Below are 15,986 nucleotides of genomic sequence, written 5' to 3'. Positions count from 1 at the left end.
GTACAGAGCATACAAACATCTGTTATTTCTAAGTGACTGATCTTTCTGCTGTGGTCTTTAGAAACTATACGTTTTGGGGACCAGTTAGCCTTGTGTACTCCTTATGTAAAAAAGGAAGTCAGTAAAGACAGAAGTGTTTTAAACTGAATCTAAAAGGCAGGTGATAAGTAAGAAGTAAAGTACGTGGTGCAACATCACCTCCCCTCCTTATGCTCCCCAATAGTGCTGCTTGCATATCCTGCATCCAAACCTCTCTTCCACTTAATTGCTTTGGTTTACCAGAGGCAACCTGTGGCTGTGGTTCACTTCGTGATACCTGCAGCTGCAATTTATTCTGGTCAGCAGTTTAATAGGCTGCAATCCATGGGCTGGGAGGGCTTAAGTAAGCCTAAACCACTAAACTGCTAACAAAGCCTGCAGCACCAGTGGACTTGACCCCTAGGTTCCACGGGGTAAATGAACTCAACGTGCTGCCAGGGATCACTAGCAGTGGCACGGCACGGAGAAGCCTGGAATGATAAGTACCCAGTGTGGTTCCAGAGGCATAGTCCAGACCCTGCTCGGTTGGTGAGATGAGGTGGACGTTATCACAGCGGAAATATAGGAAGCTTGCTTGCTTGATGGCAGAAGGCAGGGTTGCAAGTAAAGACGGTGACACGTTGAAAAGCGTCAGATGAACAGAGGGGACACGCATGAGGAGAGACACTAGCATACCACCATCAGTATGAACCTGCCAATCAGTGGCCTTCTCAGGCTCCCAGTTGCTAATCTTCCACTCCCTTGGTAGTACTGCTTATGTATCTGATCCTTTCGTATCTGTTGGCCCTTGTTGGAAGCCAAATAACCCCAGCCTTCTCAGCCTAAATACTCATTGGAATGGGATGTAAATCTCAGATGCCTATTCAAGAAGTGCTCTCAGGAGTTTGAATGACAGCCCCACAACAAGTTAAATGACCAAGAAAGAAGAATGTGTTCTTAGTGATCCTGTAACATGGGATTAGATTATGAATGCCGTCTAGACCTCAGACAACATGAAACAATACAAAAATAATAAAGCTGCTCAGATATTTCATCTATAGGGATCACCTGCAGAGGGGTTCTAAACAGACAATTGACGATTATAACCTTGCCAGACACCCTTTGAGAGTTTGTTCTGTCTCTTGGGACCATATAACAGAAAGTACCCTGGGTGCACAAAGTGTGTGTGTGCGCCTGCTTTAAGCACCCTTTATGGCACTTTTCTATTACATAAAGGGCCTTAGACGCTTGAACAGCCCCTTCGGAAATACTGATCACACAGGCGCAATCTGTCCATAGCTGCAATCAAAAGGGAGCGCGTCCTCATGTCCATGGGATGCGGCCTCCTGCAAATGAGGGAATGTGTTGCCTTTGCTCCCATGCCCCATCACAGACACTGTGGCAAGTCAAGAGACTGTTAGGAGGAGCACTAAATGTGTATTACAGAAAAGAATTTAGAGGATCTGCTAAGTAGATCCAAGCACCACAGCCCCCCAGTCTTAGAAATGAGGCATCAGGTACATCTAGAGTAGAAGACTGGAAAGCAATTCGGATGGTCCTCCTCGCAACTACTTGGTCTACTGCCAAGCCGTCCTAATGGCCAATTATGAGCTATAGAAGTGTCATACGGATAACTCCTTGTGGAAACAAAAGTGAAAGTAGCAATACAGTCGGGGTTATCTCTCAGGCACAGACAAAGAAAGACGGACTTTAGCAAGAAGGTGGAACAGGTTTTCAGGGAGATGTGTATATGCACATGCAGCAAACATTTGTGCTCAGAGCTGAAGTACATGTTGGAGATTTGCCAATTAGCCTGGATGTTTGCATGCAAGAAGCATGGTGGTTTGCAATACAGTATTAAAAAGATGAGAAGTCTTTATTTTCTACAAGTGTGTAATAAACTAAACACAGAACTTGAAAGGTTTCTTTTTATTTATTTCTTATCACTGGCAATTCGAATGTTCATGCAAAAGGATTTTAAAATAAAATTACCAAATGTTGACTTTTTGTCTGCTATCCACTGCAAGGCCCATTCTGCTTTTCTTCTAACACAAGGCATTGTTTCGATGGCGTTAAATAAAAAATCCCTACAAGTAAATTCATTAAAAAAAAAGTTAACAACTGGTTATGTACGATGGCAGTCAGGGTGAAAACATTTTAGTGAAAATGCCTTATGTTGAGCACTGAATAACACCAGGTCTAGAAATCTTTAGAAAAAGTATGGCCTAACATTATGATCATTTGCTGCATATTTAAATCGGAGTAAAGAGACGAGGCATTAACTTTATCGAATGCTTAAAATGTTTGTGATCCCCCTTCACAGTAATATGTTACGTCTGAAAAGAAGAAAACTGCACAGTTGTGAGCATCTTACATCTACCCTAACAAGACAAACATTGTAAAGTATTTCCATTTTACAAATGCCTTGAGTAACAGCCTGGACTAGAAGAGATGCCTGAACCAGTTCAGAAGCATCTTCAGGCCACTGCAGGGTTTGTGCAAGAGACCCCTGGAGGCCAGGATGGCTCGAAGACAGCTGGAATGTACTGAAGGCGTTGATCACACAGTGACTGTCTCTTTGGACTCGCACACCGTGAAACAAAACCAAAAAAAAAGACAACCAACAGGTGCCCTGCACCACTAGAATGTAGGCAGTAACGTAAGCATTGCGCCCTCATGGGTGTTCGATTTTGGGACCTGCTGAACAACGGGTTTTAATTCGGTAAATCTGAGACCGTTAAAACACTTTAAAAATTCAGAAAAGGTTATCTGAATCAGTAAATGTGTTAAATAAACTTTAATGAATAGCTATTTGGAAGGGGCGTATTAAGGGAGTCCCTTCCAAATACCTATTCCTTAAGGAATGTATGTTTTGCAACTAAACCCCGGTTACAAAACATTGATATTTTACTACCAATTTAGAACTGATTGTAAGCCATTCACAAATGAAAAGGGGTCCCCACCTTTGAAAATGTTGCCAAAAACGCTTGTTCGGAGTAGGCAGTGGTGCACCATTGCCTACTCCTAAAAAAAGTTTGTTTAAGTCCGACCCGTTTCCCATTTAGGAAAAAGGGCTGCATTAAAAAAAAATAAAAAAAAAATTGCTTTATAGAAAAATTATAGAGATGGCGGTCTTCTGACCCCCAGCAGGCCACCATGCCTACGACTGTACCCAATCGCAGTGGGTCGCAATTTGCAACCAGCCTCTTGCGTATTAATGACGTAGGTCAAATAGTGACCCATTGCGATTCTGAATTTTGTGACCCAACATATTAGTACATAGCTCGGTTCGCAAAATTTCTTTTTTAAGCACTCTGTGTGCAATTTATGACCACGTTTTGCAGATAGAAAACTTGTACATCAGGCCCCTAGTTTCTTACACTGAGGCATGCTATCGACTTTGACATTTTGTGCGATACTTCATCACCTAAATCTTGTGACATGAGGGATGATATGCCTGGAAACATAATCCAAGAGGGTGGCTCAGACCATCAAAAAAGAAAGGTAGGCTATAGGGACATCCCTGCAACTTCATGGTGTTTTCTGCAAGAATTCAGAAGCTATGAAGATTTTATAATCCATTTATGTAAGGGGCCATTCTGTGAACATGCCACTGCATCAACTAGATGACTTTGTTGAAGGTGCAGGAAGAAACAGATCCTGTGAACTCTTGGGAACTCCAAACGTGGTTCGACAGTTTAGTAGGTGAGTTGTGCAAGAAAGGCTGCAAGAAAAGAGAATAAGTCATTGAACTCAAGTTCTTCTAGAATGCATGAGAAGCAATTATTCATCCAACGTCTGTCTTCCAAGTCTACCACCTTCTTCTGAATGTTCCATAGTTTCTGTCGCAAATGCAGGCCATTGTTATGTTCCGGGCATTCTTTGACCGCAATCCTCTTGTGAGTGAAATTAAGCCTTGACTGGAAAGTCATCAGGTCTGTCCTCAGCACTTGGATCTCTGTTGTCTTTGTCATAATGTCTTGGCAGAAAGACCCCATCGTCACTCTGATTGATGTGAGTTTCCTCCTCAGTGTCTTAGGGGTGAAGAGAAGTTGTCTAGACTTTTTATCTTCAGACATGGATTATCAAGTGTCCCACCCTGTAGTGAGGTAATGTCTCTCGAAGAAGATTGATGGGTGTCAAATACTTATCTGTCGGAAGAAGACCTAAGTCATCAAACCAAGTGGAAATTACTTTATCTAGGGTTAAAATAAATTGTTACAGGTATCGAGTTTGCACCATCCTCTGATGCAAGTTGATGCGAATAACGGAAGCAGTGTACTCCATGTTCCGATCAGATACGCGCGAGATGAACTTAGATGTTGGATAGTACCAGCACAAGCATCCCTACGAAGTCTTGGATTACAAAATCCTAGCATGTTTATCTAATCTTGAGAGGCTAACGCCCCATGAAGGACGGACCTAAAACTGCATTTCAATGAACCGGTTTGGCCCGCTCAAGCGCATTTTCTTCTAACTATTGAATAATTGAGATGAGGAGGATGTTACCCTCATTAATTATCCTTGGATGATAAAAGCCACACTTAGGCTTGATTATTCGTGTTTTCAGATACCCCTACTCCTAGATTTTAATATTTCTATACAATTATACATATTGGTCCTGATGAAGGTGGTAAAAAGAATGTATGCTCCACCGAAACGTACGCTGACCATCTCCGTCCAGGGATCCGCTCAGTGAAGATATAACTAGAAAACTGTCATGAACGCATAGGATAATGAAATTATACAGGGATTTAGATATACTGTTGTAATTTAAGAAATGCATTTACAAAATGATTTTCATTCAAACAAATCTGTGATTCTTCTTTTCACAGCCGGAACCTCATGTTTTTTTGCTAAATTGTATTTTTACTTCACATTGTGTATGCTAGATGGAATGACTGGTAAGATATGGAGTGAGTATGTTGTGGTTATGTATGAGTGTGTTGGGGGTATAGTAGCAATAGTGTTTGATCCATTCTTTGGTTACATTTTGGTTAATTGTGTTATGTAAATGAATCTCATTATTCAATGATGTTACTTGAGAATCTCATGTGTTAATAAATGAATTGTCATATATAAAAAAAAAAATTGAAAATGAAAAACAACTTATTTATAAAAACTTATAAATAAAAAATCACAGTCATATAAAGCCATTGTTATTATTATATGTATTTCACTAAAATAAAGTACATTTTTCTTTTTTGTGGGGAGCTCTCAAGCCATTGGCTATACTTAAAATAAATATAGGTCAGCTAGAGGTCTTCCTTCAATTTTTGTTTTTGTTTCTGTCCCCCTCCTCTTGGACCTGAAATTAAATCAGGGGGAACCTTTTTTTGTCTTTATTGAACAGAGATAATTGTATACAGAGTCTGATATTGGTGAAGCTTTAAATTACAATAACATTTAATGAAATGGAACAAAGTCTCCATCAACATAAATTTGATTAATTGATATACGTAGGATTTTCAAGGACAGTGTTTTACCACTGTGTCTAATAAGAGGATTATACCACAAAGAGGATTCTGGGAACAGCAACATATGATAACTGGTCAAACCTGCAACTTTACTACATTCTTACAGCAATGAATAAGAACTTCGAGGTCACTGAAACAGAACATTATGTTGAGCAGAGAGAGAAAGCCTGATCATTTAGTCTAATCCAACTGGGTTCATCTGTTCGAGCAGCCAACCACAGAAAGTTGACACAAAGAGAAAGCTGATTTATACAGACACTGGCCAGGGAATCCAAATCTGCTTTTCTATGATACATTATGAAGTCAGAGTAAGTGTGCAATGTGAAAAGGCATAACACACCGATATGAAAACTAAAAATGTAAGCATCCCATGCTCACAGCTCTGATGAAAAATTGCAGGCGTTAGATAGATAGCACTATAAACTAGTTGTGGGGATACTCTAAGGTGATGCCTGTTCAAAATACCTGAGACAAAGAAGTCACGTATTCTTAATGATTCAGATTACATTTTATGAAGTCTGCTACAGGAATTGGGCCACAGATTTCTACCTGCTGACAAAATAATTGGTTATTTTCTTTCTGCGTTAAACAGTAGCTAAAATATTGCCTACCCTATTCAAGAAATACTTAATCACATGTGCCTATAATATTTATCTGAAATTCGGTTAAAACCATTGTATACCTTATTAAACAGTCTACTACAGCATGCTAAAGCTTCACTAAGGTAAATTCTGCTAAGAAATCAACAGTTGAGGCTTAATTTAACTGTCCATAGCAAACCATTTGTTGAGAACTATGGGGGTCATTAGGATGGTGGGCGGCGGTCGCATCTGCCAATTTAACCTTGTGGCGGGTTGAATTGCCATGTTGTGCATTTCGCTGCACAACGTGGCAGGCACCACGCGGTGCCTGACACCTTGTGCATGGAAATGGAGGGGGATACCGTGGGTACCTCCCTAGTGCACCACTGCCCCCCCCCCACACAGAGGGGGCCCATTACAGGCCCCCCGAAGTCAGCCTGCCCCAGCCTTTCCATGGCAGTTCTACTGCCATGGAAAGGCTGGCCTCCGCCAGCATCCTGATCGGGCGGGCGGTACCTTCGAGGCACCGCCCCCATATCCACAGCCTTTTCCGCACCGCCAGGCAATCGTTACAATTGGCTGTGGCGGAAGCGTGGCGGGCAGGCTTTGCACCCACCATGCTTGCGGAACGATTCCCCCCGCCATCCTGGTCTGGCTGGGGAAATGGGCATGCAGATGGCGGAGGGACCGCCACCGCCGGGCTGGCGGCGACAGTCCCTCCGCCATCCTAATCACCCCCTATGTTCCATTGACAATGGTACAAAGGGATAAGGCATATTGGGAAATGCTTAATAATGTAAAGGTCACATTTTTTAATGAAGTTGAGCTAACTGACTGAATCAAACACTGTGAAAAAGTTGGAAAATTGTTTGTTGAACATTTTGGTGTATGTAAAAATTTTGGTACTGAAACCACAGTGCATTTGTTTTGTTTTTCTTTGAAAATTGCTTCTCAACACAAAAGGAATTTGCTACAAGACAGTAATGTAATTTCAGAAAACATCAAAAATTCACTTAAAATCTTTGGTGAAAGAATAGGTCTGGTTACAAACTCAAACCTAAAAACCACAATAATTCACAAATTATAGTTAGCTCCACATTGCATAACGTAAAAGCCATGCAAACTATAATTGTACACCAAATGCAATGCTTATAACCTCACACTATATATGCCAGTAATTAAAAACACCCAAAATTGCAACGTAACTAATAACAAAGTATATTCAAACTACTAAATAATGCTCTAGGTATAGTTGTAACTTTCATAGAATAATGTCATCTTATCTGAAAAATGATGTACCACGTTTGTCAGTGCATCTGTCACAGATGTGTCCATGTTGTGAGCATGTACGAGTTATGGAATGCAGAGATGCAGAGCTAATCATGATTGTTGGATTTTGGGTTTAATTCATAACCATAACTGAACTTTGACTGTAATTTTTAAGAGAATACATATACACATGCATGCAAGCAGACATTTATCCCCATAACAATAGTTATCAAACAGTTGTAATTTACAACAAAAAAATCTAAGAAAACCACCAAGTAAAAACATACCAAAAAGCAAATGTTCTAAGTTGGGGAATCATTGGAAATAATAGAGCTATTTCAATACATAAAGAACAACACCAACTATATAAAAAAAAAAAATCTGTTCCTCTCTTTAAGTGGTCTTAAAATGGTTCTAATAGGGTGCACAATACTTAAAATGTGATGTTTGGCGGATCGGCACATGTGAGAAAAGTTAATCTTTGTGCATTCAATAAACACCTTTTTTGGCATTACCGTTCCTGTGGGTCCTTGATATAGGTTTCTATTAGTAAGCTATACATTTCTGAGTGAATATTCTCGATGAGAATTTGGAAGCCATAAAAACAACGAGCTTCGGCGACTTGCACCTCCTGGCTGAAGCGTTCCACCTGTGAGAGGAACAGAAGTTACACTATATGTCATATACGCAAACACAATTTCCATGAAGTGTGCCACATATGAACAAACTAAAATAAGTACATTCATCCACCAATAAGTATGTCTTTTTGGAGTTTGCTCAAAGAATTCCAAGACAGAATTTCTAAAGCCTTCCTACCTACTTTAGTTATGTTCTAAAGTAATCTCCAGGAATTGTGAAAGCTGTTTGTAGTTGTGAGGCATGGAACCTTTCCACTGAAAAATTAAGTCCTATTTAAATACGGAGTGTTCACATTCTAGTTTTAGTATCTGCTGCACCCTCTAGTCACAGTTTGACATAACAGTTATTATTTTTGTAATTTGTTACGAGAATGTCTTTAGTGCAGACCAATGGTTAAGTAGAGCGCATTACAGAGAAACTCCAGGTGGCTAGCTTAGCACACGTTCAGGTACATTAGGTATATATATTTCCATAGGATGCAGGCATTGCTGCCATGTTTGCCAGGACCATGTGTGATGTGCTACTATGGGCTAGATTTTTCTTTTAATTCTGGGACTTTCAGTCTATAGAATAAACAAGACTACAAGTTCCAGAATTCAAAGAAAAAAGCTTGACTGGAGCAGCACATCATGCATGAACCAGGGAAACGTGGCAGGGCTGTGGATGTTAGAGGCTATTCAGGGAAAATTTACAGTTCCACAGTGGTAGGAGAGGTTAGTTGTACGTTCAGGGTGGAGCAGAGGAGAAACGGTGGGGTTTTCAGGGCACAAGTGTGTCATTACAAATGAGTCTTTAGTTCCTTTCTGAATTACAATATTAAAAGTAAGGGCCTGTGCCTATATACGGAGGAAGCTTTCCCGCTAGATTTTTATAAAAAATCTTGTATGGCTTAAAATTTCGCAGACCTCTATAACTGCGTAGCCTGGCTTATTGGTGGTGACAGGAGGATCGCGGTTGCTAGGCTGGTTCTTCTAGTTTGAGAGAGGTTAACAAAATGTTTAGTTCCTTTGACTAACCAGGAAGCAACATGAAACACCATTGTTAGATCAGTTAGAGTGGGGTCAGGAAGGCCATTTCAACCATTTGTGTGCCCAGTTGCTTGAAGACTCGATACTGGAAGGAATGGTCAATTTTTCATTTCATTGTATTTAACTAAAACAAATTCCAACTGTCATGGCTGTTCACTTTTCCTAGCTGAGCCCTGTCCCACCCATACCTCCTGAAGCTTTACTTTGTGACTGCTGATGCTGTGTCAGAGGGTGGACAATAAAGGAACGTTGGGGTTCTATTGGATATAGCAAATATCGCAACACACAGCGGACTGATCGACCTGCTGTGCGTTATAAAATTTGTTGACAATGACATACTTAATTCACTTAATAATTAGGACATGTGTCCATTGTCGTACAGAAGAGTATGGCAATGCACTCTGGGATGTATTAGACAGATGACTGTTGAATCCTGATTAAACCATTTGACACATGCAATCAGGGATAAAACGTTGATAGTATGGCATTGAGCTGTTACTAGACTCAATGCCATAAGATCGAGTGAACTTAATATGGAACTGCTTGGCAGCGCATTGTTGTTTCCAATAAATCTGTTTTAATTATACGTATTCTATGTGCCATGGGCACTATTCTTACTAATTGTTGTCCTGTCATATAGCACCTGGATGCTAATACAATGTGTACTTCATGATATTTTCATATTTCAATAGGAATAGTTTGACAATTGATTTGAGGTTGAATGTATAAGCTTGTGATACACTCCCTGGGAATTAATACTACAGAACCCCTGTTTTGTTACCTTGTGTATGACTCTGGTACCGACTGGGTATAAGTGTTAGTTCTGTATCTGCTAACAGTGCCAGAAAATGGACAGGGTTGCTGAGGGATTCGAATTTTGGCCTCCAGGTTCCAATATCAACGCGTTAGACATAGAACATAAAGACAACATGCATATTCATCCATAGCAACATTTCTTATTACAATAATAACAAATAATTGGTGGCAGGACAGTTTTTTTTTTTTAGGTACCCAGTCCTTTCGGTAACTCTAAAAGACGACTCCACTCATGATGAGAGTCAAATCCATTAAATAAGATATATCTAATGACTAGCTGACAGGTAATCAGATGAGTAGAGTACACAGTCTAATGGAAACACTATAGCCTTATATCCCGCCGTAGCAGGCTATACCAGCCATTAAAGGCCCACTCCAGCGCTTAACAAGGGAGCGGGACTTTAATGGGCGGTATAGCCCAGCTACAAAGGGCTATAAGGCTATTAAAACATTTTGATACTAACTGGCAGAATGTTCTAACAAATAAAACAAAGGCCTCTTTAACAGCTGTGAACAAAAGCAACATTTGAATGTTGCTCTGCGGGCTTTTAACGGCCTGTGGAAGCAGGGAGCACTCCATTATATTTAATGGAGCTCCCAACATTCCAATGTTCTAATATACGTTATACGATAATGTCACATGGTGGACTTTCATAATAGCCTTCCATGCATCTTGTTCGCTCACACACTGAAAGACTCCCAACACATTTATACATATCACCCAAACTAGTTACCCTATACTCATTCTTTGTGTTTTTACCTACGACTTGAATCCAACCCCCTGCATCTGATAAGAACTGTTCAAAGATATAGCACATGTAACAGCAGTCAAGCTATTTCTCTCCTTATCCCGATGTAAAGTCTTTTGCAAGAACAAACTATGTTAGAGCTTAGATCATGGCCATAGTACATCACATAACCAAAAACAGCAAATCTTTTAAATTCCCATTTACCCCAATGCTACCACTAATTAACTCCATAGACTCATCTAAATCCAGAATTCTTAAGCACTTAAGTCTCTCCAATAGTTATTATCTATTTCTTTTTATTGCTATATTTATAGTGCACACCTAGTCACTGGTGTACGGGGCACTTTACACAGAACACTATAGATAAACCATCAGAACATTAAGTAACAGAAAAGTGTAGATACCAAAAAGGACTAAGAGAAGCTATCAAAAATAGAGCTTGATGAGGTGCGTTTTGAGCTTTTTGGTAAGTAGGCTGGGGGTGGTTCTTATATTCTTTGGTATTTGATTCAAGAGGATGGGTGAAAGGGATGAGAAAGGTCGTCTTGCTAAAGCTAAAATGATATTTACATGTGGTGTATAGAAGTTTTCTAAAGCTAAAAACAGTAACATTGTCTTGGGCATCGCAATCTTCCTGTGTTGTTCAGGTTTAGCTAGGTACTCTCGATCATAGATAGTGGAGAGGGAATGCCTTTGAAGTGAACATCCATCAGTAAAGTTATGACCATTAATAACAGCCATGTGCACATACCAATTTCTCTCCCATAGTTTCCAGTTTGTTCGCTGGGGCCAAAGGTTTTGTAGGAAAGCAGTAAGTGAACATATTGTCACTTATCAGATTGAAAATCAATCCCACTGCCTAACTCATCCTTTAATCTCCCTCTGCAACATTAGGAAACACATCAGTAGCAAATTCTATTTAATCCAATATACCAAGTCAAATTTAATATCACTGGGCCCAATTCATAAAGAAAGCCGTAAACCTTGATGTTGCAAAGGTATGAACACGTCTTTAAAATATATAAATCCTGCAGTTGTGGCGCATGAGTTTCTATACCAGGCACCTTAAAGCCAGGGTAGGCTGGTGAGTGGAGATCACAAGAAGTGCTGGTGGCACAGTTGAGTTCTATATCAAGGGATCTGAAGGGACAGAGGGAGGGCGGATAGGACTAAAATGGTGCAGAAATACAGCTCTCCAATAAGAAATATATTCATTTTGAACTTGAATGAGTGAGAAGTAGAGTGTGGCTGATCGTGCTGGAATATACTAGGTTATCGTGGGAAGTGGAGCCTGTCTTGTTAATGAAGTAAGATAGACATGTTTTATTGACTTTGTCAAAGTAAACACTGAAGCTCTGGGAAGGGGGGTGGGCAATGATTTTCCGGGAAATGAAATGAAGCAAAATGTGCTTTGGGCACAGCAGATTATGGAAAACATACACTTTTGAGTGTTAAGTGGGGTTTGAACCAAGCAGCAATGGGTCATCCAGCATGTTTTTTGTTTGATTGATGTTATTTATTACAATATACTTTGCATTGAATATAAACTTGAAATTTTCAATGTTGATGCTCCTTTCTGGTGATGCTTCCTACCCACATATACTTGAATTTGTTTTAAAATGTTTCTAGTATTCTTTTATTTTCTGTGAAAAATTGGCAAGATTTTTGTTCTTCTGGATATTCATTATGCAACAACAATCATTCTTGGTCGAAGCTTTTTTTTTTTTTTTTTTTTTTTTTTATAAACCTTTATTTAGCACTGTGTACAAGACAAATACGGGCCTACAACCATCCGGCCGGCCTCGACACTTCTGAAGCTTGATAGCAAAGTATACGTCCACTCGGTGGCACGGCAGCACATAAAAGCATACGACCTATGTTACAATAAATCCACGTGCACCGAGTGGCAGGAGACAGCAAGGTTAATTTTAAAAATTTTTATGTAAGGAGATACCGAAACTAGAATGGATCAGTGTACAGAACAGACGATCATATGATAAATGGGTAACAGCCAACAGGAGAGTCAACTAACAGTGAACACATCTAAAATGGCGGCACGAAACTATAATACCAGGATATAGATACGCAGCGAAGTGTGCCTCCCTGCCGCTACCCTCCTTACAGCAGTCCCCCCCACTGACCCTAGAAAAAGACGTAAGAAAAGGACGGAAGAAAGAAAGAGAAGGCCCATAGAAATAAAAAAACGTGCCGAAGAAGACCCCCCACCCTACACGCATGCCGAGGCTATGGCCTACCCCCCCCCTAGCTACGTGTCTGTCGCCCCATAGGAACCCGAAATGTAGAATTAAGAAAAGAAGAAAGGAAAAAAGACCATAGAAAAGAAGAGTGCACTACCCTATTACTCCCAGGAAAAGGAAAAGCGGGGAGGAGCCCACCCCACTGCCGAACTCCCGGACTCCCGCGCCGCCCATACCTCCTGCGCCATGTACAGCACAGTATCAAAAGACCCACGTAAACCCGGTGGTCCCGAATCAATACCACACAGCACTTCAGTACTTCACAAGTCTTCCCCCCGGCAGAAGAAGGAGACAGGGGGCGAAATCACAGCGACATGTAGCAAAAAACAGGTCATTAAAAACTACTCAGCCAATATAGCAAAACGTGTATCAGTCCAGGTCCCCGTCCGCCGATCCAACCAAAGCGACAACGAGCATGCCATCACCCCTGTCCGGACCGGCAGATGTGGTTCAGGCCCGTCCATTGCTGCGAGTCACCCCCAGCCAGGACAAAGAGACAAGATGGCCGCTCTCGAGGAAAGTGGACAATGAAGCCGTATCGCACCGCAGGGTCCCAAACGCAGCAGTAACATGCCACAGAAGCTCCAGCGATAGGTGCCTTCAGGGTAACATCTGGCAAGGGAAGTGAGAGGCTAGGTCTCAACAGGTAGTTCGTAGGCAGAGTCACAGCGTTCAAAGTGGAGGGCGTCCCTGCAACTGTATCCGTGTCGATGGGTTGACGCGTTACATTGTAGCCAGGAGGACTCCGCGCCACCGCCCCTCCGCTCTGCAACATTGTTTCACCTCCAGGAGAAAACATGGGCGGCGGGGGATCCTCCAGCCGGGAACGTCCCGTTGCAAACAGTGCCTCATCGATTCTCCGGGTCAGCGCCCAGCAAGTACTCTGCATTGCCACTTTTAACGCCACGAGGGCGGCCAATACATCCCCACAGGTCGGGTCTCTCTGTACCAAGCGTCGGTCCGCCCTATCCCGCTGCTCCTCCGATGCGACAATCAGCTCCGGGGCACATGGGCGCGCAGACCCTGCGAGTCCAGGGTCAGCCAGCGTCTCAGCAAGAAGAACAGGCGCCATTGTCATCTCCACTGCAGGCACTTAGTGGCGGGACAAAAGTGACTATGTATACCGGAGATCCGAGGATGTAGACACCGGAAAAACTTCGTGCTCCACTCGGGAACTGCACAGGGCGAGAGCGCCCCACGGTTGCCGTGAGGACCGGCCGTTCGCCGCAGGAAGACACTTCAAAATGGAGTCCGCTCGCTTTTCTTCAGGGTGGCGGAGGAGAGCTAGTATTAGGGGGCTCCAACGTCGTCCACACCACTGCCAGCGCGAGGGGGAGTCCGACCCGGACGTAAGGGTCCGACTCCAGTCGCACAGCCAGCGTTGTCACCCCCGCGACCACCCGCAGTATTCCAGATCAGCACCCCGTCCACATCCCTCGGCGTCCAGCGGCGGCCATCTACACAGGGACCAGGGGGAGCGCCGGAGGTCGAAGCAAACACCGAGTCTGCTACCAAACCCGCCGACAAAGGTGTCAGGAGAACGCCAGTCACTTCAGTGCCGGTAATCCGCGGCGGTAGGGCGGCGCAGGTCAGGAGAATTGATCAGGATTAACAAAGGAAGCCAGACGGTCCACGGAGCCGGGAGTTCAAGCGTCCGTCCCGTCGGCCATCTTGGCTCCTCCTGGTCGAAGCTTTTTAATACATTTTTCTAACCCGTGATAGCAACAATATATTCTAGGTACATAAGCAGGAATTAGACTACAAATGCTTTGTGCTGAAAACATCCCCAATAAAAGACTTCAACGTCTGAAGTGGCCTAAACATTACTTAGCAAAACCATCAATAAATTAATATTTATTTATTTTTGTACAGTGAGTACAAAACACCATGGGTGGCACAGTGCTTTACAGAGATCCTGATTAGACAGTTAAAAGAAATTGAAGATAATACATCTTTTAAAAATGCCTAGAAACAAGGAGATACCAAGAACAATCTTGGGAGGACCAGAGATTGAACAACTTGTTCAAAATGTTCTTTAGTAATGAATTAGGCATCTCTCGGGCCCGGTCCTAAATTGGTTTGCACCTTTCCTACATAAAGGATCAAAGTTCATTTTGTCTTCGACACTGCAAGTGCGGAACACCGATATTTAAGGTAGACTTTAATTTGTAAGACACTACATTATTTGCGTGTGATGGCTACCTAGATGGGAAGTATTATGTTACGTATTTTGACACACTGTAAATTTGTGCTGACGAGGGAAACCACAATAAAGTTTGTTTACAAAAAAAATAAAGGATCAAAGTTAACCATTCCCTTGCATCCAGTACACCTGTCATGATCAGAGTGCCTCAAGGATACACGCTCTCGCCTACTCTTTACAACCTTTTTATGGAACCACTTACAGTCATTCAGTACCACATGTATGCGGATGACACGCAACTGTCCTCTCAAGAGGACATAAAAACGCTAAATGCTGCACTTGCACAAACCCAACAATGGTTAGCTCAGAACCATCTTCTGTTAAATACTCTCAAAACTGAATTTCTTCTGATTGCTCCCCCTCCCCCCAATCACTCAGCACCTATCCCGGGCTGACTTAAACAACTAACTGCTCTTAACTGCACCCCTCATGTGGTAGACTCAGCTAAATCTTTAGGCATCACCTTGGACAAACACTTAAACATGCAAGCCCACATCAGTGCAGCTATTAGGGGAGCCAACTTTCAACTTAACACCCTTAAGAAAATCAAGCCTTTCCTCCAACCTGAAGACATCAGGCCGACGTTTCAATCCCTGATGATCTCTAGACTGGAATATGGTCTGGTGACTCTTGCTGGACTTCCCAAAGCTAGCTTGGCCCTGCTCATAGCCACCCTAAATGCATCTGCCAGACTCATCACGGGCTCTAGAAAGCATGACCACATCTCGCCCGACCTTCTGCAACTAAATTGACTATCTATCGAAGCCAGGATCCGCTTCAAGATAGCCTGCTTGACCCATAAAGCCATACATTACAACACCCCGATCTACCTGGCAAATAAGCTTGAACTTTCTGGCTCAGGCCGGAACCTAACAAGTGTGTCTACCCTACACTTGAAACTGCCCAGATTCAAAAAGAAAATATCTTACAATCGTGCTTTCACCGGTC

General features: G+C 42.2%; 1 protein-coding gene across 2 annotated transcripts in view; it reads right to left on the bottom strand.

The window, feature by feature from the left end:
• RRM2B (ribonucleotide reductase regulatory TP53 inducible subunit M2B) overlaps positions 1-15,986 on the bottom strand; it is a 90,958-nt gene that overhangs the window by 20,632 nt on the left and 54,340 nt on the right. For both annotated transcript variants that reach the window (XM_085605154.1, XM_085605155.1), the window contains 2 exons: positions 7,861-7,994; positions 2,011-2,105 (listed from right to left, as the gene is read on the bottom strand). In XM_085605154.1, the coding sequence (XP_085461280.1) occupies positions 2,011-2,105; positions 7,861-7,994 (229 nt within the window). The remainder of the gene's footprint in view (positions 1-2,010; positions 2,106-7,860; positions 7,995-15,986) is intronic.

This window comes from Triturus cristatus, chromosome 5_1 (assembly GCF_964204655.1).
Source record: "Triturus cristatus chromosome 5_1, aTriCri1.1, whole genome shotgun sequence".
NCBI lineage: Eukaryota > Metazoa > Chordata > Amphibia > Caudata > Salamandridae > Triturus > Triturus cristatus.
This window is presented reverse-complemented; position numbering and strand designations above follow the sequence as displayed.